Here is a 26664-nt window from a genome sequence, read left to right as displayed (position 1 = left end):
CTGTACTTACAAATGTTCAGTTAGATACAGCCCTAAAGGGAGATGGGTATCATTCTTTTAGACTGCGTTTATTTTTTTCTTCTTCTTCTTTACTTTCCTCTTAATAGCCATTAGTTTTGAGAAGTGAAGAGAGGAAGGAAAAGACAAACAGGTGTGTAGCAGTATCAGAAGAGCTTATCTGTCTCTGCAGGGAGAAGAGTTCATGATAGAAATCGTGGACAGGTCGTATGAATAGGCACACCCAGGGTATGTTGCAGTTCCTCCTTGCCCATCTAAATAGTAAATTACTGAGGCAATACAGCAGGGTTGTAAAAAAAAAAAAAAAACTACTACTCTCTGCTTCAAGGCTCAGCTGGGTAGGAATTAATGCTGCTCACAGAGCTGTGCTGTAGTCATGTAGGTTGGCAGAGCAACTCATCATCACTTGTTTTAAGTGCTGGTGCATTCAGCAAAATAGACTATACTGGCTGTTAGCTGTTACAGGCTATAACTAAACTAATAAAGCTGTCTCACATCAGAAAAACAAATGGCAAGATAGAGAGGATATGACCCAAACTGTGGTTGAACCTTCATATGTTTATGCACTTTCCTGTTTGCTTACTTTCCAGTTGTACCCCTGACTTATGCCTCTGTCCGTCCTGAGAAAAACTGCATTTCTTAGACGTGTGTTTTTGAGCACGAGAGTCACCTAGATAATAATACTATGTCAACTCATCAATAAAACTTTTTAGCACTTCATAATTTTTAAGTTTCTTAGAATAAATTTCCAGTGCGTATTATTTTAGATTAGATAAGTTTAGATCTAATTACACTTTATTGCCAGATTGTTCTGAAATTTATCTTGCGTCACAAGCATTCTCTGTTTCACAAAAACAGGGGAAAACAACAATGAATTAATTAAAGTACAGAAAAATATTGCGGATAGAGACAACTGAAGCACATTCATTTACATTCCTGCCTACACAAATAAACATCTCATAGTACCAGCCAGCTTTAAATTAATATAAACATAATCAGTCCTTTGATTGTCACATCATTTCAAACTGAATGAGTGGGGATGTTTACTAAAATGTTTGAGGTTTTATATCGAAAAACCCAGCTGTGGACCAATCTAAAACTCCTTGATATTTATTTAAAGGCCCTGCACAATTGCACACATGTTTACACTTATTGCTATGTTGAGCTCTGTTCATCGTGTACCATGGCTGGGCAGGGCCTTTTAAACATTTTTTTGCAAGTGTAAGAGCTAGCATTGCATTTGCTTCATGTTTCATCAGGCTCACTTTTCAGTTGTGAAGTCGCATGTGCCATATAGTGGCCCTAAAGCAAGACTATAGCCCCTTCTATATAGACTGTTCAAGGCAAGAATATTGCTCCTTTATTCCACTTTGCCGTTCTATATAAAGAGTATGGTGGCTACTGTTGGCGAATGCTCGCAAACACTGGAAATGCTCCTGTGTGCCTTGCAGTGATCCGCCTGCCAGTGTTAGCCAGCCAGCCAGGCAGGCAGTCCGTTTGCCCATATGCTGGTACAGAGAGGTTTTACTGGAATTCTCTGTAGCCGGGTCACAGATTCATTCCTGTGCTTTAATAACAGTGGGATTATCAAGGTTGAGCCAGCTAACCCAGCCCTCCCTTCCATTGCCTTCACATGGCTCACAGCTTCATCCATCTTCATCCATTCCTTTGCTGCTCTCTATTTTTCTTATTTTCTTATCTAGTCCTAACTATATGCTCTTTTGCCAGCCATTCAGACTTTTGCTCTTCCTCCAGTCTCGTCCATCTACAGTATCTAAGTCCTTTCTGCCTCTCTGTCACCCACCCTCAGTAATGAAATGCATTTTTATATTAATTTGCAGGGATCTCTCTTGTTTGCTACCGCTCCTCTTATCACCCAGAATGAGAAGGGGTTGGGCCAGAGTGTGACCGAAGTACTGTTGCTAGTTGCTGAGGGATGTTCCCCATTCTGTGTATGCTTGTGTGCATTTGCAAGAGTGTGCGTGTGAGGGTGGTTGGGTGCATGTACTGTGTGAGGCTTTTTTGCTATGTTTCTGGCAGAAAGTTAGATGCTCTCTTATGTAAGCAGGTCTTGGCTGGGTAGAGCAGGGGTTTAGCTTGGGGATGCTGGCTCAGGTGGAGAGATGAAGACCGATTCTATTTTAGGTATATTGCACTCCTTACATCCTCCAAACGCATGAGTTATTTCGTAATATGTCTCGTAGCTCTACCAGAATTAATTGTATGTCTGTGTCCATCTTTCCTCTGCACTTGTTTCAGAGCATGGCACTGGCTTGGCTCCAGTCTCAACTTTCCTGTGCTAAACCGACCAGTATATCCAGTATCACACATCATCACGCTCCCAGCAAACCCTGCTGAACAGGACTGCGTGGTGAGCCATGCTGTCTGGTACTTGGCGGCGCTCTGTGGGGCATCAGCACTCTGCTGCAGCACCTGTGGTGACAACTGGGGGGACGACAGTGTGTGGGGTCCCCAGTGGCACGGTGGTCCTCGAGGCCCAGTATGACTACAACTACCGCGGTGCTGATGGACGGCAGGTCTGCATAAGGGAGGGTGAACGGTTTATTCTCCTAAAGAAGACCAATGCTGACTGGTGGCAGGTGAGAAAACAGTTCATCTTTTGTTTCACTTGTGTCGGTGGAACGAAAAATATTAGAAATAACAAAGACATAGCATCTGCAATGTTCAATTGGTTTCTGAGGGGATTATTGGATTAAAGGACAAGACTGGTAATATTCCGTATTTGTTTATTGTCAACGAATCCCATGAAGAGAACAAAACCGAAACTGCTTTAGTCGATCTCTCAATACTCTCTGAGTTCCCCAACCTGCCTATGGCTCTCAGCCCCAAGCCCATTGGTTTCTCATTGAAGACGTAAACTTTTAACTCATAGTCACAAATATCTAATTTTCTTTTTTTAAAAAGCTAAATAATTTCCCAAAACAGCGGGGCACTGTAGTTTTTAGCAAAAAAGTATTCACACAGGAATAAATAGCACATTTGTTGGGGTTATTTTCAGCCATGGATTTGTGGTGTTAGTGAGTATTTACAGCAGTAGAATGGTGTATGTGAAACGGACTCAACATAAATTACAGTGCTCCATTTTAATGGAAGAACATGTCACCCAGTGCAACAGTGCAGCTCTTTTAGGTGTTTTAAGTAAGTTTGTGAACACCAATCTAGGTCTGTGGCACAGAGGAACAAGCTATATTAGGCTGTGGCTACACAGGAAATACTTGTTAGCAGGATCAATTCTTTGTTAGTTGCTGTCTTGTTTTTTGCAGTTTCTTGACTATTAGAAAAATAAAAATATCAGTAGATTTATCCTTTAACTACTTTACCACCACTTTACTACTTACTGGCGTCAGATATTCAGATTTGCACCACAGCTGTGTGTGTAACAATCTGAGAAAAATGTAAATAAATTCTTCTAGTACACATTTAATTTTATACCACAATTCAAATGAGAAATTATTTATAGATCAAAAAATGAGATGGTAATGTCTGGCTGTGTTGTATCTGTTTGGCAACCCAGTGATTTAAATAGCTAATAAATATCAGTAGTTGATCACATTGATGCAAAAATTCTGTCAAATCATCAAATTGCCTCCAAGAGACACACTAGAAGAAGTAACACTGGCCCATAAAGTTATGTGGGGGAAAAAATAATCGACTTTGCCTTTCAAAAGAAAAGTTGCGGGTTTTTCTTTTTGCTTCTGTTGGAGTCACAGGAACTGTAGTGTTAGACATTTCCGCATTGGCTTTAGCCCTCAGCTGTGTTGGTTGCCGCTTGGTTGAACTAAATGTATTTATGTGGGAGAAAATAGCAAAAGCATTTGAAAATCTGTTTGTGCTTTGACAGGTGCGGAGGATTGGGGCAGCCAGTAAAACAAAGCCACTGTATGTACCTGCTACATATGTGACAGAGGTGCCTATTGCACCCATACCCTCGCCACAGCGCCTGGTAATGTCTGCCTCGCTGAACTCCAACCTCAGGATGCTGCCAAGGGTGTCACTCACTCCCAGCCCAACAGAGACAACCTATAATGAACAGCGTCAAGGTAAAGTGTGAGAGGAAGACAGGGAGTCTGAGAAAAAAACAGCTGCTGTGGGTTTTTCAGTTTCAATGACTGGTTAATTCTGTATTAGAAGAGTATAGAAAATAGCGGATTTGTGCATTGATATGTCCTTTGAGTATAGAAGGAAATAAGTTCAGAAATGATCTGTGTAGAATGACATTCTTTTAATCTTCCTCCTACAGTGGACAAACCCATCTACCGCTCCATGGAAAACCTCAACTCCAATAGTGCCTTCCAGGGACTGGGCAACAACACCAGCACAGGTGGAGGGCGATTCCCCACCCTGCCCCTTCCTGGATTCACCTTTACCCCCAACTCTCCCGCCTCCCCGTCAGGCCACCTCATGGTCCCTGGTTCCCCTGCAGCCTCCACAGCCCAAACAGTGCCACCGAACCCCAGGGTTGTCCCCATGATCACGCGGAGCCAGAGCTCCAGCAACCTGCCTGAAAACCTGACGGAGAACCCGTACGATGAGGTGGGCGGTGGCTTGAGCAGTCGTGCCAATCACAGGATCCCGAAGAAGTCTTGTAGCCAGTGGGACATGGTTGGGGCTTCTGGCAAGAACAACCATCTGCAGGTAGGGAGAGGCAAGACCTACAAACCGTACACATTAAATCTAACATCTGGTTCACACTGCAGAACCACAGTGCAACTTAAAAGGAAATTCTGGTATTTGTCAACCTGGGTGTTATTCTCCTGTTTTTGTCCATTGTGATTTCCTGAAAGCTATATTTTGTGTATAATTTTTGTTGATTTTTGTTGGTTTGAAATTTTTTTTAGAGACCTATAAGAGACTTGTGCTACTTGGTCAAATTGGCATCATTTTTGCCGTGGTCTACGTTTCGAAAAATCTCTAAAATTATTTAGCTGGTAAAAGGTTATAATAACCAATAATCATAATGTACAAAAAATATTAATACATTAACACCCAGGCTGACAGTTATCAGAGTTTCACTTCAATTAAGCCAAAGTAGGGCATGTTTACACCAACTGTTTGAGTAAAGCTTTGGCCCAATGAAATCGATGCCTTTTACAATTGGCTGGCACAAAATAATTGACAGCAGAAGTGAGTGCCAAAGATTTGCACACTGTACCGATAGATGTCAATAAATCTAATGTAATAAAGCAACACTTCAGTCTAACAGAGTGCAAAAAAAAATTTGCAGTGACATTTGATACTGAACATTACACTCAAAAACAACCACAAAATACTGTAATTGACAACCGTAGTCAAACCTACTACCACTACTGTTAACAGTGACTGACATTTTGAAGTTTTAAGGGGATAGATATTTTCATCTCCTAGCCAGCAATTACTCTTTGGAAAATGAATAAAAGCTAAACCACGTCTGTAGCTGACATGGAAGGAAGTGTGGTATCAGATTAATTTGACTTCCTCTCATTGGCAAAATCTGAAATCTGATGGATTTGAATAAACTGGTGGTTTTTACTAGCCCTATGACAGGGAATGGCAAGCCAGACATGTTTGAAAATATATGAAAATACTTTGCTTTGAATAATAATTTCTGTCTGATATGGTTTTTCTGTGAAAGAAATTCACAAAAAAATTCCTCCTCTCTCATTGTAAAATCCAGAGACTATGAATACCCAAATATTTTTCATCTCAAACTTTTAAATACTAGATACAAGATGTGTCCTGCATCACTAAAAGACCATTCTCAGTGTACATGCAATGCAGGCTTCAGGTTTCCACATCACACTTGTATAAATTGTAACTGTTTGTATTGTTGTTTTGAACTTCAGATCTTAGCATATTTCTACATTTTTTAAACTTTATGTACACAGACAAGCTTTTCAGTTAGAAACAAATGACCATAGTTGTATTCATTTTGTACAAAACTGATTTAAAAAAAAAAAAAAAAAAAAAAAAGTCCTAGTTTCTTGTTTGGATTCTACCAGAAGATGGAGTTTAGCCATAGCAGCAGAGGTTGTATTCGATTTACGTCTGCACTTGACCTGAATAATCCTCCTACAGCCGCAATCAAATTCACATTGTCCTAACGTCAGAGCTTCCCTGAATTACATCAGAGGAGATTACACAAGGCGTCATTGGTGAAAGAAATACTCAGAATTATCTGTCTGTCAGCTGAGGGAAACTCCTACAGCTGAGTATCCAAACTGTCTCTACAAAAGCGACTTCCAACATTGGTTAGCTGTGATCTCAGTGGAAATGACAGTGTTCTTTTTCCACCTCTCTTCCTCCCTGTCTGTTTCCATCTGACTCCGTATTTGTCTCTCTATCTCTGTCTGACGATCTTCTTTGTTCAAGCCTTAAATACCAGTACGCAGGATTATTACAGCCACATTCAGGTCATAACTACCTGTTTTTCATCCAGAAAACACACACACTCTCTCTAACACCATACATTTTTTGTGGGCCCTTCTAAAGTGCTACCACACTGATCATGAATTTCAATTCAATTTAATCTTATAGCTCAAGGAGGCAAAATTCCATTTCACTTTGAAGATATTCATTTTTAATGTTAAAATTAAATTTCCGTCTTTATACATTTTCCTGTTGAGTTTGGTTTAAACTTTTGTTTTATGGCATTTTTTGCCTTCACTGTTGAATGTGGACACCTAAATAGTCTTTGGACACTTGAACATTATGCTCATGAGTGATTGTCAAACTTCTCAGGCCACTGAGGCACTGTTACAACAGCCTCCACTCTTCTGCGACGGCTCTCTACAAGATTTTGGAACCTGGCTGTAGGGATTTGTTCCCATTTAGCCACAAGAGCATTGAGGTCGGCCACTGATGTTGGTCAATAAGGCCTGCCTCACAGTCAAATTCACCCCAAAAGTGCTGCATGGTAATGAAGTCAGGGCTCAAATCAAGCCTTTCAGAAAGAAAACAAAGTTTTCACATCCAGCTAGAGATAACATTCATACTTGCAACAATTTCCTCACTCCCACATACCCTTCTTTTTCCAACCATACTGACCACAGATTAAAACCTGTATATTTATTGGACCAAACACAGTATTAATGTACAGCATATCTAGACTGATACAGCACTGGCCAATTTACATATCACCGGTCTATAAATAACGCTGCTCTGTCTTGCCCATGTCATTCTGCGGTGGCATCACAATGAGCAAGCGACCAAGTGTGAATAAGTGTTTGATCAGGGCCCCGATTAGGATGAGTGGATGCTGTGGCAGCATATCATGGCTAGTATATACAGGCTTGAAATTTTCTGGTGGAAGACAATTTGCTGTGCCTCTGGAATAATTTTATGAAAATATGTATCGTCAAACCATAATGAACGTTTAAGCAAATGGTTGAGGTAACAGATTGATTAAAATTGGACAGAAGACCCCTTGAGAATCAATGCAAAATCAAAAATATATTAGCCCCCAAAATCAGTAATTCTGTGGTCTGTAATTTTGTTACAAATCAAAATATGTAATTTTTAAATTGATGTTAAAAAAAAAACCCTTTGCATAGCATATTGTTAAGGTGCCATGGCCCTGTTTGATCTGTTTTGTTTTGGTTTAACCATTGAAGTGAACAGAAGGAAACAGTGGGACAGGAAGCTTCAGGTGAGCTGATGATTCAGTGCTGCCCCCTGGAGTAAACTAAAATCACATGACTTTTTACATGTCTCACACCAATTCACACACATGAAACAACACATGCACATTCACATTCAACATGCACATGCACATTCAAAACACAAACACATGCACAGACACATTCATCCATGCACACACGTACCCTCAGCCATTATCTGAAAAGTCTGTGTGTCATGTATTATGTAACAAGGATCAACCAGCTAGCCAGTCAATCAGTTAGTGAATTATGTCTCAGCTATATTTCGCGGAAAGATGATCTTCCATGCACATCCTTTCAATTAATTTCATTGGATTTGTAGATCTCCACTCTTGTAGCTGTTGCTTTAGTCATCTCTATGTGGGTGAGCACATGCATTTCTATAAGCTCTGTCTTAATCCAAAATCGGACGGGTTATTCTACAGTAAGAGGCAGCCGGATTTATTCATTTGCTCAGTGACTTCTGTGGGGTTTCTGTCTCTTCTTTGAGGTGATTTGTTTTTTTTCAAGGCATCCTCTTAAACCTACATTTTTGTCCAAAAACTATTACAAAAACATCGTTTGCTACATGTTGTACTGAGTGACCTTAAAAAGTCACCGTAGTTTATTTTGAGTCAATCCCACAGACAGCATCCTGCTGTCATAAATACTCACTAGTGCAGATTAACATGCAGCTGAAAATAGTCCCCAGTTTACTTCTGTTGGAGTAACATTTGCTAAAAACTACAGTGCCCAGCTGTTTTAAGAAATTATTAAGACATTTAAATAAAAAAAAACAATTCTTGTGACATTTGTGACCCGTTTTTAAGGATTTATGTCTTCAGTAGGAATGACTGGGCTTGGGGCTGAGAGCCACAGCTAAGCGAGTGGGGTTGGAAAATATGGAATGAAGAATGTCACAGTCAGTATCATTGAACGTCTGTCCAATCAGTACCATTTCTCTTCCTTGGTTATAAACTGGTGAATCATTGTTTTGTACTTTTGCCTTGTATCTAACTTTCCCTTCTTTTTACTCAATGTCCACCTCTGTTTTTGCCTCTCCCTCTACTTCTCTCCCTGTGTCTATATCTCTTTTTCCCCTTTTACTCTGTCTGCCTACAAGGTCCCAACAGAGTCCTATCTGTCACAGCTGTCCTGGCAAGACTCGCCTCTTTACACTGAAAAATTGCAGCCAGAGAAACATCCGTTGCAGCCGGAGCCACCACGCCCTGCCCCGGGTCAACAGCCTCTTCAGATCAAGGATCTGTGGGAGCAGTACTCGGAACCAGCTACTGGTAGATTCTTCTACGTCAACACCATCACCAAGGAGAGGTCCTGGAAACCCCCTCGCCGGGCTCGTGGACACACCACCAACAAGGTAGAACACCCAACACTATTTGTTAATCCTCCTTAATCAATTTTTTTTTTGGTTTTTGTTTTTATTTTTCACTGAAATTGCCATAAAATTGGAAAAAGTGGGCATTTTCATAGCTGGATGAAAGCTTCTTTTCTCAAAGGAGAGAAGAGAAAAAGGTCGGGGTGTAGAATAAAAGAGAATGCTAATTTATATGCTTCACGTAGTTAGATTGTATCAGCACTAAAAGGGATGTTTTCAGCCAAAGAACTTCATAAGACCTAAATGAAAGCAACCTGGTTCGCATATTTTCTCTTGACTTAGACATGAGGTGATGCAGAGAAGGCTGAGAGCACACAGCGACCAGATGACAAGATCATTGATAGGGACACACGGCTTTAAAGGAATAGCTTGACATTTTGGGAAATATGCTAAAGTTAGCTCAGCTTAGCATAAAGACTGGAAACAGAGGGGAAACAGCTAGCCTAGCTCTGTCCAAAGCTAACAAAATTAACCTTCCAGCACCTCTAAAGCTCACCAATTAACATGTGATAGCTCAATTGTTTAATCCCTACATAAACCTAAGTATAAAAACAACAATTTTTCTATTTTACAAGTAGGGTCATTACAAGTTATGACTCCGAGCAGTTGCCAGGCAACCAGTGGAGACCCCTTGAAAGTTACTGCTCTCATCCAAGAAATAGCACGTAAGCCCCCGTAAAACGGTCTTTATAGGTGCTGGTAGACTTTGTTACCTTTAGACGGAGCCAGGCTAGCTGTTTTTCCCTGTTTCAGTCTCAATGCTAAACTAAGCTGGCTGGCTGCCAGCTGTATTTTACCATACAAACCTGAAAGTGGGGTCAATCTCCTTACCTGCCTCTCGGCAGGACAGCCAATAAACATATTTCCCAAAATGTCAAAGTATTCCTTCAACACATGGAGTGGTGGTGAATATTGTACAGTGAGTGGATAAAGTTAGTGACAGACAGCTTTAATACTGGAATCACGAAAGCATCTAGCTAAAGCTATGAAAAGTGGACAAAGTAACTGGAACACCTTACAGTATACTGCGCACTAAAAATAACCTTTAGAAAAAAAATTACCTACCTTTGTGAAACTAATTATGTTCATTGTTTATTAATACTGTCAAAAACATGTGTGTTTAAAAATAGTGTGTGTTTAAGGATATAATATTTGGTGTTTCTGTATTTATAAGTATAATTTTAGGTAAAAATTAGTTAGAGACTTTTCCTGGTCCACAATCTGTGTTTTCTCTGTTTTCTGAGAGGCCAGTCCAGTACAACCTCAGACATTACCCAGGGAAGCCAGCCATCTCTCACTACCACTTCCTGAAGCTGGCAATGGAACCATGCACAGGGTAAGGCTGTTGTAAAGAGGCGGTAAAATTCAGACTTCCTGATGACATTTTGTGTGATCTAACAATAAAATTATGAATAAGCTTCATTGGTAGTAGACCTCCTTTCAAGCTGGCGACGTAGACGTTGCCTGGCCTGGGCATTTGGGGCTGTAGCCCCGAAGATTTTTTCTTTAGGCCTGAATAATTCTCCACTTTGAGCGTAACTTCAGTCAGTCAGTACGTAACTGATTGTCAGTAAAAGAAGACGGCAGCCTTATAATTTTGTATTTTCAGTGCACGAAGAGTTGTATTTTATCTTCAATGAATGGAGGCAAGAGCAATCAGAGAGGGTTTACAGGAAAACACATGGAAATACTCAAGTCTTAATGGCTGACAGGTCTCTGTCCATATCTTCAGTTGATGCCGTTACTATGCCAAACGCTAGCTCACAAGTTCAGTCAGTGTGAGGAAGAAATGGATATATGCAGCGTAAAGATGTTGGAAAACAAAGTTAAACCAAGCGTGAAGTACATAATATAATGTAAAAAGAGAGAAATTAGTCATTGTCTTCATTTTTCCACAGGTAACACTATCTTCTCATGTTTTGCTACCTGTACATTTGAGATGGGTATTGTGGTATATATCAAATACATCCATCAGCAATCATTTTGCAACCAAATTATGAAAGTTTACTTTTTCACTTTTTCTTTGAGTAGTTAGCCTTTTTCAACTCTCAATAATTAAATTGCCGTTGTATTATAGGCCTTGAGGATTTTCTATCATGTAGGCCTAGTAATAATAGTAGTAAATATTTTATGCACATTTTGGTTTGAGACATTCGAGTGGGTAAAATATGCAGGTGCAAATTATATGGTAAATCAAATGCAAACCTGTATTATCATACATTTAATTGCCTAATTCATGCGCTCATTCACCTTGACACTGGACTTTGGCTTTTATTCAGTGATCCTTGTAATGAGGAAATTTGTATACTCATTAGGTGGTGGGAAATATGTTTATGACACTGTGTGCCAAGTCAGTGCTCACGTTTATGTTGTTGGCTTAGTTTTTTACAATCATTCATTTGGTTCTCCAGGACTGTCAAGAAGCTTTTATGTTCTTAATTTATTGCTCTGTCGTGTTATTTAAATAGTAATTAAAAGTATTAAATAATTATTGTTATGTAACATGTTTTTAAGTGCAAACAGCTGTGCTCCAGCGTCTGTAAAGACAGACAGAACAAACTGCAGTGAGACAAAAAACACACAAACCCTGCCCATCTCTCAAATCTGTTGTCAGCTTCTGTGACCCAGAATGCACAGAGTCACCAGACCAGCACTGTGTATCACATTAAACCAGAGAGAAATGCTGAGTGTTGCCAAATTAAAAAGGGGATTACATCTTTCTAGATGCCACATCATTTACTGACTGACTCACTGCCTCATGTGTTTATTTATTTATTCATTTATTTATTTATTAACTGCCCTCTGACACACACTTCCTCTCCAACGGTGTTTTTGTTGGGCTAATCCCTGAAGGTAATAACAAGGTGATGCCTCTTGATCTGATGCAGATGAGCGAAAGCCATTAGAGCTACACAGAGGAAGACAGCGGGACTCTTTTAAGCCCGAAATATTACAAAACACTGCTAAAATTAAACCACTCACTGAAACTTCTCATCAGCCTTAAACCTCTCCCTGACCTTGCATTCACTGTCATAGTAAAAACCTCCACTGTAGCGTTTGTTTCACCTTTGTTGTAAACTTGGCATACAAGAGAGTGTTTATACGCTTTGAGGGAGGAAGTACATCTGTTGTTTCAGACAGAAAGGTTTTAGGAATTTATGCAACAGATGCCACTGACTGAAATTGACCCATGTACTAATTCAGTGATGACATCTACGCGATAAAGTGGCACAAGCTGCATGATCCAGATTGTTAGGGATAAGCATTTTGCATCTCAAGGTTGCATTGCCTCAATGTTGCGTCAGTGTTTCAAATTTAATGTTGCTCATCAAAAAAATACCCACATGATCAAAGCAGTGATACCCCATCAAGTCGGTTTGCGATGCATTCTGCTGACCTATATGTGTCAGTTTTTATTCTGTGGAACATGTATTCCCAAACAGGAACTTAACCAATGATATATAATGCATACTGAGTGCCACATGAGTTTATGACCCAAGTGTTAGCCCATATATGCACATTCGCCAAAAATCAATAAGTACATTTATTCAACTGTGGCACTTAAGGACCGTTTTGAGGTATTAGTACATGGCCTGTGCCTGTCCCTGGATTTCCATTTTACTTTATGCTTTTATGCTACTAAATTCAAGGGGGCAATTTGTACTGTTTACTCCACACCATATTCTCTATATTTGACACTAGAGCTGCAACAATTAGACAATTACTTGCTTAGCCAATCAACAGAAAAATAATTTGATAGTCGATTAATCGTTCACCTTTAGCAAAACCATTCTCTGATTCCAGCTCGTCAAATGTTAGCATTTGCTGCTTTTATCTGTTTCATAACATTGTAAATTGAATATCTTTGGTTCTTTAACTGTGAGTAGGATGGACCACGACATTTGAAGACATCACATCATATTTTTTAGACCCAATGACCGATCAATCAATCAAGAAAATAACCTGCACTTTAATTGATAATGAAAACGAAAACAATTGTTAGTTGAAGCCCTATGCCACAGATGTAGTGGCTTGCTTACTTGCTTTACACATAAATGTATAAAGTATGTTGTAGTGGTCCTCAGCTTTATTTGTTTGATGTAACCCCACAGGTCTGACAGGCGAGCTTAAGTACCCCTTTACTGACACCATCCGTCCTGTTCCAAAGGTGTTCTTCTGAATAGGTTTTAAACTGGGTGTTATTTAACACTATTAATAATATAAAAGTGGATATTGTTACAATAATTTTTTCATACAAAAAACAGTTTTCCTGGAATTATCATGTTCAGAGAGAGATCCATGTTTAGGATCTTTCTGTTTTTTTTCGGTATGAATTGGTCAAGTTTGCATTCGTATTACTACCACTTGGAGAGGCAGAGGCTGGATGTGTCTACCATTTATTCTTCACTTTTAGCCATCTGGTTCAACATCTCTGCTTCCTTGCTCTCTGGTTTTCACATGCTCTCAATTGCAGCACTCTTTGTGTTTAGGTGTTAATACTGACTCCCGTTGGTGGAGGTGTCTCCTGTGCAGTTGTAGCTGGTACTATATTTGCTATTGTGACAACAAATATACTGAAGATCAGCATCCCTCCTATTCGTAATCCTATTTGTGTGCATTTATTTTGCTCTCTATTTTCAACAATTATCATAATAATACCAAAGAGAAGAGAAACATAGTGTAGTTCAAGTAAGCGCCACCACATAACATTAAAATGCTGCTTACATACTAAGGCGTCAGTAAAAACAATCCAATAGTAAAATAATCTAACATCATAAACAGTGCTTAAAAAGTGTTTTTGGTACATTTCAGTCGTAGTAGTCACGGAAGATTTGAAAGCTAAACCTTTACTTGTAATGGTCTATTTTTTACAATGTGATAAAGCTACTTTTATTAGAAATAAAATATCTAAATGTTTCCACCTCTTCTTCCCTTTTTGCGTGTACAACTTGCAACAGTTGTTGGACAGTGGTTAATGTGGCAGGGTTGGTGCGATTATTCAGTTGAGCACACCTTCCTGGTTGAGCTGCTGTGCATGAAACTGATTGTGCGAGCTGATAAAGCCAGCTTCCCTCTAGAATGGGGAAGTAGACACAGGCTTAGAAAAGAGGGAGAGATGAATGGTTTTTACATTTTTACCCTCAGACGAAGAAGCGCCATTACATTAAACAACAGACAGTTGAGGACTTCAACTCGACAGATAACAAGCACTCAGAAACTAAAGTTGGATTGTATAACCGGGTGATCAGAGATAATGAACACCTATACTGTAAGTCCATTTAAGTTTCCTATACAATATAATTTGCGTAATCGGGTTGTTTTTTTCATTCCATGCCATTATTGGTGTGAACAGGTGAAATGTCCTGCCTGTTAAATGGAATTGAATTGATTAATTTGACTGTCTTGCTAATATGGTTCACTTATATTGGCTTTTTACTGTCAGAGGTGGTGGCACTGACTTTGTCATTCTCAGAAAAAGCTGATATGACTGTACTTTTGCAGTTGTATGTGATGTGGGGCATAGTTCAAAATGAAAAATCAGCATGCTTGAGTCAAACAAGTACTTTGCGATGAATATTTCAGTCTTGCTTAGCAACGGCAGCAACTGCCTGTCATTAACTTCAGATGGATACGGGCACACAAGTGCGTGTTAGTGTGTGTCTTTGTGTGTACCTCTGTGCTGTGGTGGTGAATCAAAGAGCATGTTTACCTGGCAGGATGTAAGGGGGATGGAGGAGTAGTTTCGGTGTTGGTGTGAGTGTTAGCCTGGGTTTCATTACTTAACTGAAAAAATTTGTCAGCAACCCGTTTTTCATGTGGTGTGGAATTTACCCAAGTTGCTGCCATCGTGGTTCCAATTTATATTTCAGAAATAGTGCAGTTTTCCCAAAAACTGACTGAGAAGCCCAAAAGTGAAACGTTCTTTGATCTTTTTTGCAGGTCAGTTATACAAAAAAATGGAGTAGACCTTTGTTTTAAATTTAAATTTGATATAAACATTAACTTTTCATCTATGCTTCCTGTGCTTTTCTTCCTGCATCTCTCTTCCTCTCTTTCTCTCTAGATGTCACCTGATTTCCTCTTTGGGAGTCACCAGATGAATACTGACAGGGGCTGGCAGATGAAACAGGTGAAACTCTTCTCTACCTGCTGCACTCTTTCATCGCCAGAGGGCATCTAACGTATTTCACCTTGACTTCGACCTTGTAAAAAGACAACAGACAAAGACTAAAGTAAAGGCTAACAGCCTTTACCAGCTTCACATATTGTTTCTACACAACAGGAGGCATGTGCTTAACAAAACAGGACACCATAGAACTCTGTTGGCTTAGTCTGCCACCTTGACTTTGTTACTGCATGAGATAAAATCCTCCTTCATGTTACATTTGCATACAGTATCTACCATGAGAAGCATTAACTTTATCTATACAGGAATATCTATAGATTACCTGTACTCCCTGTTCTTCTTCTAAAACATTTGGTTGACAACTCTTTCCTTGTAATTGTTGTTTGCATGACTGACTGTGAAGGTAATCCTAAGGGTTTTGTCAGCGCTTAAAGAGCTTTTGATGGAGGGTATTTTCCTCATGAAAATCAATGAACTTGAGTCGTTAGATTTGCAAAAACTGCATCTCCACTGTATTACTGTAGAATACATTAAAGTATTGCCAGCTATGCTCTTTAGATTCTCAGAGATCAGCATTTATGCATATTAAGGTGGTGAAATAGCAACTCATGGTGTAAAAAGAAAGGCTGTTATCCAAGCAATTCTTACTGCAACATGTTGCATCACAGTGGGGTGTGGGTGCGCTTGGTTTAAAGCCCTTTTAAAGGCCTCCTCTTAGCAAAGGAGCAGATTTGGCTCTTAGTGCTAATCCGCCTTGCATGGAGAGATGGCAAACATTAGGAGGGATATTTAGTCTGATTGTTGAAACTAGGTTACAGGGATTGGGAAAGGTACTTAATTATGGCTGTTGCTGCAAAAGTTGAAGTTTTGTGAACACGTGCATTTGTGTGCGATCATGCACACATGCATATATATGTAAGAGATGTGCTTGAATGCATCATTTTGTCTCTGACAATCTGTCTCTCAGGCTTTCCTGTGAAGTGACGTAAAACAAGTTGAACTTTTAAAGGGAACTACAGTTTGTCTCCATCCGCTAATGTGCAAAGTTCTCAGGATAAGGCAGTCATGCTTAAGGTCATCAGTGTATGTCAGAGTGCCAGAATGCATCAGTTCTTATTTGCTCTTTGTACAGGTAAATTAGGTTATAATGCAGCACTGCTGCTACATTGTTGTTCTGCCTCAAAGAGGGATCGTTTAAATTACTTGCAGCTTAAATCAGACATGATCTGACGGAAGTTGTCATGATGGCTACCACTGTACGAGAACTACTGAGAAAACTGAGAACAGGTGTAGATAAGAAACCTGTTGAAATACTGATGCTGAGACCGTGTGTTCAGCTGTTGACCAAAGTGAGTGAGGTCAATTTAAACAAATGTGTGAATGATTTGCAAGCCAGCATACAGCGCTCTGACTGTGGCACTTTTAAACTAAACTAACTATTTTAAACCTTTTGCCAACTCTGTTGTCATCTGTCAGAGAAAAAAAGCAATCACGCAGCATCAAAGTGCCTGTCAACAACAAATACATCCACTGTAGCAAAACAAAATAATGAGAACAAAAGTCCAACAGTCATTATCTTAGGTGTAACATGGAATGAAAAGTTGCAAGAGTGTAGTGGAACAAAAACAGCAGTGAAGACCAACTACTTTTTGTGATGTCAATACATACAGTATAATAGCGACTGGTATACTAATAAGGAAAACACACAGTGTATGGTGCTTTTTCATAGCGCACATGATAAATCAGAAGTATAGTGCAAGTTAAAGATTAAATGTCTTCCTTTATAATGTTACAGGGTTTGCATGCTGGTTTGCATAAATTGTATTTAATCTGCAAAGGTAACTGATCTCACATACAATGCATTAGCTCATATAGGGAATGAAATGAAGACATCGGGGCTGAAACTGCATGCAGAATTTCTGAAAAGGCCCTGACCTATCTACTGTTCCTGGCTGTTGCTTCTTTTCATTTTTAATTGTTTAGAAATTTATGCTCATTGTACTGTTGCACTCTGGTTGCTCGAGTTAAGTGTGTCAATTAAATACTAAGATATACAGTAAATATAAAGAAAAAGGTTTTTTGATAATCTGCATACAGTTATTCAGGAGAAAACAAATGCATATCTACTCTCAGAGGCTTTGAACACAACCTATAGATGTAAAAAAAAAAAAATACAATTGCCCCTCCCTTCTTTGTCTGTTCCACCGCTGACCAATGACCCCAACATGTAATCTTGACCTTTAACCCCTGTGAAGAGCATGCAGCGTGCAGTCTCCTCTGATACCCTGAGCCCGATGGCGTTCAGCAATGCAGATGCCCAGTGCCATAACTCTGCCCCCCTGCATGATTTCAAGCAGCAGCTCGTCCACTCCCAATCTATGGTCCTGCCTGAAAATGGCAAGGTACTCACCTGCAGGGCACATACACACGAACTCATAAACTGTGTCACACAGAGCCACACAGAGAGAAGAGGAAATAATTATGAACAGAGAGGAACACTGCACTGGTACATATACACAAACAGAAAAATCAACACCGCTGATGACGCCCACATCTTGTGTTTCAGCTGGTCCAGCAGCGCAAAGATTACTCCTGCAATGTGACCAACATCGTCGTGGAGCCTCCGTCTCCTGAGAGCTCTCCAGACAGCGATGGCTGCACACCAGTGAGACCACACTGCCTTTTACTTTATAAATTAATATACCTGTACATGTATATATTTTATATGAATTTCATATGATAGATAGAGAGATAGATGGATAGATTTTTCTCCCTACTCAGATATTAAAGGGACATCTCACCATTATTACAAAAAAAATCACACGGGAATCTCATGATGCAGATGGTCTGGGTTTTATGCAAATGTTGTGAGATACCCGCTGCTGACACTTTCCACATGAAACCTTTCCACATAGAGGTCGTTGGATTAATGAGTAATTGTATCTGGAAAAAACACGTTGCACTTGAGTTTTTTAGATGTAATTTTTCTGTTCTCTGAGCATGACAAAAAAACTCTCAGCAAGTCTCAGCAGTGGATATTTCAAAACCTGTGCAATTAGAAGAAACTAAACTTCAGTAGGTTTGCTTTTTCTCTGTTGTCTCTTTAAAACGGTCTTCACCTTGTTTTCTCCAGTTTGTTCTTCCCTGTCTTTATATACTGTACTCAAAGCTTATAACTTCACCGTTAGTGATAATTGTGTTCGCCTGCACCTTAAACGGGGCCATACCGCAGTGGGAGATTTTCGAGCAGCTTCCCTCCTGCTATTCTGAATGATGCAACAGTCAAGTTAAATGGGCTTGCTCAGGATGCAGTATATTGCTCAGCTAACACCCTCCACTGTACTTTACTGTCAACATTTCACCTTGTCCACACATACTCTTATTATTGGGTGGTAACATTAGTGTGACATTATACATATTAGTGCTTGAATACGGCAGATTTTAATGCTCTTTAACCCCTTTTAATTTGTTCTCAGGAGTTGGAGAAAGCTGGCCTCTTGAACAAGACAAAAATTGCAGAGGGAGGCCGGAAACTGCGGTGAGGCGTCAGGAGGCAGCTCCCAGTTAAAGAAAAAAAAAAAATCAGATTAGATTGCACCTGTTTTTATGAATAAAGTGTTCAAGCAAATGAAGGCAAGTATGATTTGCTGGGCCGAAATCCTGACTGAGCAATACACGTGTTTGCTGGGTTGCAGGAAAAACTGGAGTGCATCCTGGGTAGTGTTGGTCGGGAACAGTCTGGTTTTCTTCAAAGATCCTAAATCACAGACACCTTCCAGCTGGGTAAGAACTGAGACAAACACCGTGTTTAATGGCTTTAGTCAAGTTAATGTCTTTGCATAAACAAGTTTTGCTCCAGTATTTTTTTTTAAAAAGCTGGGTGGAAAAAATATTGCATGAAGCCTATAATTTCATGATTACACAATCCTCAGCTAACAATGTGAGTCACTCCATAGAGGCAGATGTTACTTTTTCAGCAAGATGGAGTTCTCATTTGAAAATTCAAAAAAATGTCAACTTATCCAAGTCAGCTGATTCTTGTCCGTTGCACAAAGACAAGAAGCTTTTTACACACCCAAAAAGTGACCACACAGCTGGATGTCTCTGATCACTATGTTGTGTGTGAAAAGTTGGTCATAATATACATAAAGTGGTGGCCTACAAATTCTGCGCAGCAAAAAACACCTAAACGCATTTTTTCAAAACACATATCAGTCAATTCAGCCTAGTGAATGTTGAGAAAATGTTACAAATAAACCTTTTTGTGTGTATCTGTTTATCAAAAACAGAAACCAGGAAACAGTCGCCCTGAAAGTAGTGTGGATTTAAGAGGAGCACAACTGCAATGGGCCAATGAGCTGTCCAGCAAGAAGAATGTCTTCAAGGTAAGATACAAGTGGAATAACTAACAGAAAACCAAGTTAAAAGAAACTTCGAGAAGCACACAATCTCAAGATGTCCTCAAGATACACTCTAATAATTCAACAAATCATTACATATTATAAATGAGCATTGACTGTTAAAATGTTCAGACTTCAGCGGCACCTTCATTTTTATATCATTCAGTTCTGTGAGCTGATGATAAGGAGAACAAAGTTACAGAAAGTAGCAAAACATAGAATCCTATTTCTGTCAGTGACCGATTCCTTAGTGAGGGAAGTGAGAGTAGGAAGCTTTCTTTAACCCAGTCTCCCATCAGTGACCCACAGTGAGGAAGAGGAAGCAGCAGAAATTAATTTTCCACTTGCAGATTTAAGTGTACATGCTCCGCTGTCTTTAGAAGTGTAAAAAAAAAAAATACTTAAAATCCTGAGTGTGGAGCTTTGGGAACAGTTGGTCATGCATTAATACGGTTCGTAAATGTTCATATTTCAGCTGAGGACAGTGACAGGCAACGAGTTCCTGCTGCAGTCAGAGACTGACTCTCTGATCAAAGAGTGGTACAACACCATTCAGAATGTCATTGACAGGCTGGTGAGACACACAAACTCACACGACACACACAGAGTTGTACTTTCAATTTACTATTTTTCTGTTAGTGGTTAAATTGGTTGTCCCTTTGGATCCAAATAATGTCATACCCTCACTATATAAGGTTCGTGCTCTCCACTGCCTTTTACTAGATCTGAAACCCGAAGATTGTTATCCACCTTGCTCTTATGTTCTGTGCTCCCTGCATGGTATTTGTTATCTGTTTATGTTAGAGCTGCACAAATCAAATTGGATCAACAATGGATCAAATGACAATGTTTAACGGGGAAGGTGTCACTTGTTGTGACAAACCCAGAGAGAATAAGCCCCCTCTACTGTTTTGGTTCACTCTCACCACTCTCTTAGCCTCGTTTTCAACAGCATCGGGCAAAATGTAACAAAATGTTAACAAAATGGACACTGTTTCACTCTTCCTGCCTTCCAGGACCGTGAAAACCCATTAGACAATGTCCTTCTGTACTCTCTGAGGAGAGTGGGCAGTGTTGAGTTGCTGGACCACAGTGGAGATGAGGATGACAGGAGAACGTCACGTAAGTCATTACCACATGATGCCTCTCATCAATCCATTCTGACTCCCTTCCTTCACACAGCCATCACACAAAGCCGTCCCTGCCCTTCACTCCAGTTTACACACAGCCTCTCACTCCATCGTCATCATCACTTTTTTCTTCAAACCTCCATACAGGCCTCTTACATCCCTCCATCCTCTCCTCCATCCTCTCCTCCATTCAGCCCACTTATATTTTCACACGGCCCCCGTGGCAAATAATCCCACCATCAGTCCTGTGTCACCTCCGCCATCGCCCGGCCCTCCCGCTTTTCATCCTCACCACCATCCCCTCTCATCTGCTCTCCTGCCCCGCAGCCGTACGCCCCGCACTGACCTCCTCTTCCTCCTCCTCCACCACCTTCTCCTTTCCTCCCTCTGCAGTCCCTCGCTCGACGTCCAACCTGGAAAACACAGAGAGGAAACGAGTAAAGACCCGGCTGAAGAAGCTGATACTAAAGAGACCTCCTCTGCAGGCCCTGCAGGAGAAAGGGCTCATTAAAGGTGAGATTACTTTACGAAGTCTTAGACTATATTAATGCATGTGTATCCTGTATTCAGCAGCATACAGTGCAGTGGTGAATGATGGAGATACATGTTCTCTTTTGCTCAGTCGTAAATGTTACAGTTAAAACTACCCAGTATGGACTTTTGTTGAAGACATTTTACCCGCGGTGATGCCACATCCTGTAGTGAATGTGAATCGTTATCCTCACTATCTGTGTAGTAAGATCTCCTCAAAATGACAAAGTTTTTCCCACAGCCTGTCTGCCCGACTGCAGCACTGTTATGACATCTTTTATGCATTGTTCTGAAACGCTGAAATAATCCTTGGGCTTTTCATGTTTTTTTATGGGTCAGAGGAAGTGAAGCCCATTTTTATGTTCCATACTCTCAGCAAAAGAAATTCTAAGCATGCCATCATTTTGCTTCAGAAGGTGACAAATAAAAGGAAAAGCCTGAATAAATTAGCGGAGAAACAAACCACGAATGCAGGCCAAGAGAGGTCATTGAACTATTTAATGAGTTTTAAAATGGTCTGAATCATATTCTGTGGCCTTCTCAGTTACCACATCTTAACCCAGTTGAACGCTTATGGGAGATACAGTAGTTGCAGTAGATGGCGCTGTCCACCGCGCTCATCGAAAACAACAAACGGGTCAATATCTTTTGGAAGAACGCCGCTCATCCCTGCAGTACAGTTAAAGACTTTTAGAATTTGCATCTGCTCTGGGAGCGCATGGTGGTGAAACACCTCACTAAAAATGTAAAGAAAAAATTAAAATGATGATTTTTTTTTTTCTTTACTTTTTTGCCCATCTGTACATGAACGCTTACTTCTTTTTATTCTTTAAAGTGGGTCTCCGAAAAGCATAAACATGTTATTTGGGGCTTTTGTCCATATTCTAAGATAAAAACTTCTCAGCAAAAACATTAAGCATTTTTAAAGTATTTTTGGAGCCTGTATTTGATAGTGAGCAGAAGACAGGGGACACAAAGAGAGGGATAAAGACATGCAGCTTAGGTTAATGGCTGGACTCTCCGTTGGCCACCAGGACACCCCAGCATCCCATATGTTTTACAAAGATAAAACTATTATTTTGTTAGCTTGGAACAGCTGCAGGTTCCATGAGGCTTTAACACCAGTAGCTAGAGCTTAAGGGTTATATGGCCTCAACTTTATCCTCTCAGGAGGCCTGACATGATTTCCTGCATGTTACTGGAACATAAGAAGCCGTTCGGATATATGGTGAAATATCTGTAGATTTATAACAAAACCATCAATCTACACAGACTTTTATAGCTACTATGAAAGCATGGTTCAAAATAGGAACCTATGTTTATGTGTTTGAATATGGTTCAGTTAATTTCAGTGAGCTCACTGACAACTCTCTCATTTTTGATGACATTTTCTTCAGCAGCAAGTTCATCACAGTCCTTATCATTCAGCAGTATAGTAATACCATCCTCTGGAGTAAAGAGTTGCATGTGATTTTTTTTTCGCCCTATAGAATATACAGTACATGGGTTGTATTGCATCATCAAGTGTGAGCCTACATTTCTGCTGGGAACAGATGCAAGCGTAGAATGTTTTTCCCATAGTGAACCATAAATTTATCACTAGATTAACTTAAGCCTGTAGCTCTTACATCATGTCTGTTATCTGAGAAAAAAAAAAAAAACACCAAAAAAAAAAGCCAAACTTCTGAACAGACATAAAAAGTTTGTGTGTGTGTGTGTGTGTGTGTGTGTGTGTGTGTGTGTGTGTGTGTGTGTGTGTGTGTGTGTGTGTGTGTGTGTGTGTGTGTGTGTGTGTGTGTTTGTGTCCGTCTGTCCCCGCCCTTCAGATCAGGTGTTTGGCTGTAGTCTTGAGATGCTCTGTGAGCGAGAGAAGAGCACCGTCCCCCGCTTCGTCAGACTTTGCACTCAGGCTGTGGAGAAGAGAGGTACAGTCACTGCAGAAAGCCGGCTCCTGCTAATGTGATTCTCAACTTAAAGCGGACACATGAGAAAACAACCTCAATCCTGTTTTGAGCATCAGTCACTTGACAGGAGCTCTGCACCTACTGTTCAGCTCTGTGACAAAAATCGTCAAACAAAAATTTACTGAAAAATGTTTTTGATTGCCAGAGAAAAAGTAGACTCAATCATGCAAATTAAGAGAAGGACGTGTGACAGCTGCCAGCCAGAGAGAGATCGAAATGAGAGAAAATGGGGTTGTTTGGAAACTGTTTAGAAACAGTACTGCAAATAAATATTTGATTCACAGAATAAAATCTTTGTTTTGACCACAAGGGCTTTAAAAACCTGGTTTTGATGATTTAAACATTTCTAGGGAGCAGTTGCATATGAAGACGTTTACATTCAAGGCTGTGACGGACTGAAAAACACTTACGACAAAGTGGCTAAACTGCATCCACAATAACAGAAAGAGGGATTATCTACAGTATATAATTACTGCAGCAGAAAAAGAAAAAGGTAGAATCTTTCTTTAGCATTCTATGTTAATTCAACTACTACATACTAACATGTACTGTATGTCTGTTCTGGAGGAGAGATTTGTCCTGTGTTACTCTTGGTTAGGTTTCTCCCTCTTTTGTTTCCTATTAAAGGGTTTCTTTTTGGGGGGTTTTCCTTCCTGAATGGAGGGTGTAAGGATAGAGGGTGCCTTTTGTTATACAGATAAGGGCTGTAAATAACAGTTTTATTATCAATTGATCTGGCAGTTATTTCCTTAATAAGTTCTTCATTTCTAGTCTGTAACATGTCAGAAAATAGTGAAAAATTTCCACTGCAATTTCCCAGATCCGAAGTGACATCTTCCTGTTTTGTTCAACCAACAAAAACCCAAAGATATTAAAATTACTATCACAGAAGAAAACCCGCGAAAATTTATGTTAAGAAAACTGATCCAATTTTTGTTGTTTTTGCTTAGAAAATGGCTTAAATGGTTTATTTATCATCAAAATTGTTGCAGATGCGTTTCTGTCAAATTCGATTAACTGGGAAATTATTTCATCTTAAATATAGATTCTACAGCCCCTTGAGACAAATTTGTGATTTAAGCCCTTGACTTGACCAATGAAAACATGGGGAACAAATGTGACAACATGGAAACCAATCAACAAATAATAATATTCACAATTCTGTTGTATATTAAAACGTTAGCCAATAGGGTTGAGTTTCTTTGCGAAGTACCATCATACATAAAATGTCAGTCACAGGCTCCTTGTGACTGCGAAGCTGTGTATTTTTGATTTTTTTTTTTTTCCCAGCGTGGGAAAAGCAGAAAACTCATTATCAAAGCTTTGTAGGCGGGTTCGCCAAGCAACAAACAGTATGAAATGTTAAGCGGAAGTTTAAAAATATTCATGGGGCGTGGGCCTGCCAGTTGTGGTTTGATACTAACCTTCTAATGTTTTATGTTGCAGGACTGGACACGGATGGTATCTACAGAGTATCCGGAAACCTGGCGGTGATTCAGAAACTACGCTTCCTGGTGAATCACGGTGAGGATGAAGGGGAGAAGGGGGAAACTGAATTGTTTCTGATGACTAATGCTGATAAATTTTGTCTCTGACAATGAAACCATAGAGCAAAATGGAAAGGGAGAAGTGAAGTGGTAGCAGGTGGGAGTTCGACTGTCCTGGCATTTGCCGGAAACATTCAAATTTTATCTGATTCATCTATTTCAGCCACTTAATATCAAGACAACTGCACGAACGCCTCTTTTTCAGCACACACTCACTGTATACCTGTTTGAAATCTGTCATTGTCTCACTCCCACTACACGACATCCTTTTGATAGACTGGACGGTGAGGAAAGCTGACTGAGTAACTGTTGGTTTTTGCAGAGCGAGCGGTGACTACTGACGGCCGTTACATGTTCCCAGCGGAGTTGGTACAAGGTAGATTCAGACAGACGAGGAGAACAGCCCGCTTTCATGTGTTACTCAGCCTGCTTGTTTTGTGCATTATGTGTTGCATTATGTGAATATATCTCAGTCAAAAACTCCCCAAAACAACCACCCACAGAATGACAAGCAGAGCTGAGCTGCAGCGCAGAAGTGCACTGAACAGTTTGGTGGTTGTGCTACCATTTGCTTATTGTATGTGTGTCCCTTAGGCTTTTCTGCTTTAAGTTTTCTGATGTAATAACACGCAGCAGGTTGTACAACGAGTTCTCACACAGTTCATGGCTGCCATCAAGTGGATGAATCAGAGATTCAGCTGCTTGTGTACTGTGAAGTGCTCTAATCCCGCAGCAAAGTCTCACTGACTAATGTTTCTCATCAGAAGATGCTAGAGATGGTATTTATTTTTACCATGACTAATTGAAGCTGAGGTCAAATTAAATCTCTTGAATTTTTTTTTCTCTTTGGTTCCTATGACCTAGCTTGAGAAACATTGGTCAGGCCTGGATTAAAAGAACAGAAGTGTGCTTTTCTACCTTAAAGTGTGCGCGTGCTTGTGTGTGTGATTTAGAGTGTGTTTGTGCGTCCGCGTCCTCTTTTACTTCCACAGACCGTCTCTATCTCCCTCCTGCAGCTCCAAGCTTTTATGTTCCGCCTCAGCACTGACGTGAAGTTGCCCTCTGTTCTGTTTATGTTCTTCACTAAATGTTGTGATTGTAAATCCGCTTTTTTTCTCTCTAAATTCTAACTCTGTCCCTCTTTTTCATATTGCCTTGCTTTTCATTCACATCTTCTGACCCTGTCTGTCTGAATTTCTCGCCGTTCCCCTCATCCTCGCCTCCCCTCCCTTCCCCACGTCCCCACTCCCTGTCTCTCAGAGGAGAAGCTGAATCTGGAAGAGAGTGAGTGGGAGGACATTCATGTCATCACAGGAGCTTTGAAACTTTTCTTTCGCGAGCTTCCCGAGCCCCTGGTGCCCTACGGCTTCTTCACAGACATCGTGGAGACAGTCAGTGAGTGACCAGTTTCAGTCCCATTCAGACTTCAGTTTTCTTTATACCCTCCCCTTTAATGCAGTGTTTGAGAATCGCTCAGTGACACTTGTCTTTGATCAATCTGAGATAGAAATTAAAGCACTTCTTCAGATATCAGTACTTACAAAGTTTTTATGCATATAAAAGTAAATAATTTTAAAATATTCTTTGCCTTTTATTCGACTGAAAGAGAGGGCAAATATATACATAAAAGTCTCTGGCTGGACCCAGTGTGGAGATGTTGCAATTACATTACCAGGACACCCGCACAGGACACTACGCCTCAGGACACTCACCCTATTATTTTCCTTCTCATGTTTTATTCTGAACAGTCACAACACTGCTGTGCTTTTAATGAGTCAAAACCAGGGCTGTCTTACTTAGAGGGTTCACTTCCCTTTACTTTGGTGCTTTCAAACTTTGTCAAGCTGTAGTGAAAGTAATTTTCTTCCTTACAGTATACAGTACATCTACAGCACAGAAAATGTTGCACAACTATAT

General features: G+C 40.1%; 1 protein-coding gene across 5 annotated transcripts in view; it reads left to right on the top strand.

Moving 5' to 3' along the window:
• Positions 1 to 26664, top strand: part of arhgap9 (Rho GTPase activating protein 9) — a 40455-nt gene that overhangs the window by 9072 nt on the left and 4719 nt on the right. The window contains exons 1-19 of one of the 5 annotated variants that reach the window (XM_040115917.1): positions 2057 to 2163; positions 2278 to 2618; positions 3881 to 4079; positions 4280 to 4674; positions 8776 to 9030; positions 10295 to 10384; positions 15113 to 15178; positions 17431 to 17577; positions 17742 to 17840; positions 18652 to 18713; positions 18871 to 18958; positions 19465 to 19560; positions 20051 to 20149; positions 20592 to 20697; positions 21099 to 21218; positions 23063 to 23161; positions 24647 to 24724; positions 25070 to 25123; positions 26008 to 26142. In XM_040115917.1, coding sequence (XP_039971851.1) covers positions 2397 to 2618; positions 3881 to 4079; positions 4280 to 4674; positions 8776 to 9030; positions 10295 to 10384; positions 15113 to 15178; positions 17431 to 17577; positions 17742 to 17840; positions 18652 to 18713; positions 18871 to 18958; positions 19465 to 19560; positions 20051 to 20149; positions 20592 to 20697; positions 21099 to 21218; positions 23063 to 23161; positions 24647 to 24724; positions 25070 to 25123; positions 26008 to 26142 — 2410 coding nt within the window. In that variant the 5' untranslated portion in view covers positions 2057 to 2163; positions 2278 to 2396. Of the gene's footprint in view, positions 1 to 2056; positions 2164 to 2277; positions 2619 to 3880; positions 4080 to 4279; positions 4675 to 8775; positions 9031 to 10294; positions 10385 to 15112; positions 15179 to 17430; positions 17578 to 17741; positions 17841 to 18651; positions 18714 to 18870; positions 18959 to 19464; positions 19561 to 20050; positions 20150 to 20591; positions 20698 to 21098; positions 21219 to 23062; positions 23162 to 24646; positions 24725 to 25069; positions 25124 to 26007; positions 26143 to 26664 lie in introns of those variants that run through there. The other 4 variants (XM_040115916.1, XM_040115920.1, XM_040115921.1 and 1 more) reach the window with 4 other exon arrangements.

Source organism: Xiphias gladius, chromosome 21, assembly GCF_016859285.1.
Source record: "Xiphias gladius isolate SHS-SW01 ecotype Sanya breed wild chromosome 21, ASM1685928v1, whole genome shotgun sequence".
NCBI classification, from domain to species: domain Eukaryota; kingdom Metazoa; phylum Chordata; class Actinopteri; order Istiophoriformes; family Xiphiidae; genus Xiphias; species Xiphias gladius.
Note: the sequence above shows the minus strand (reverse complement) of the source record. Positions and strands in the feature narration are given on the sequence as shown.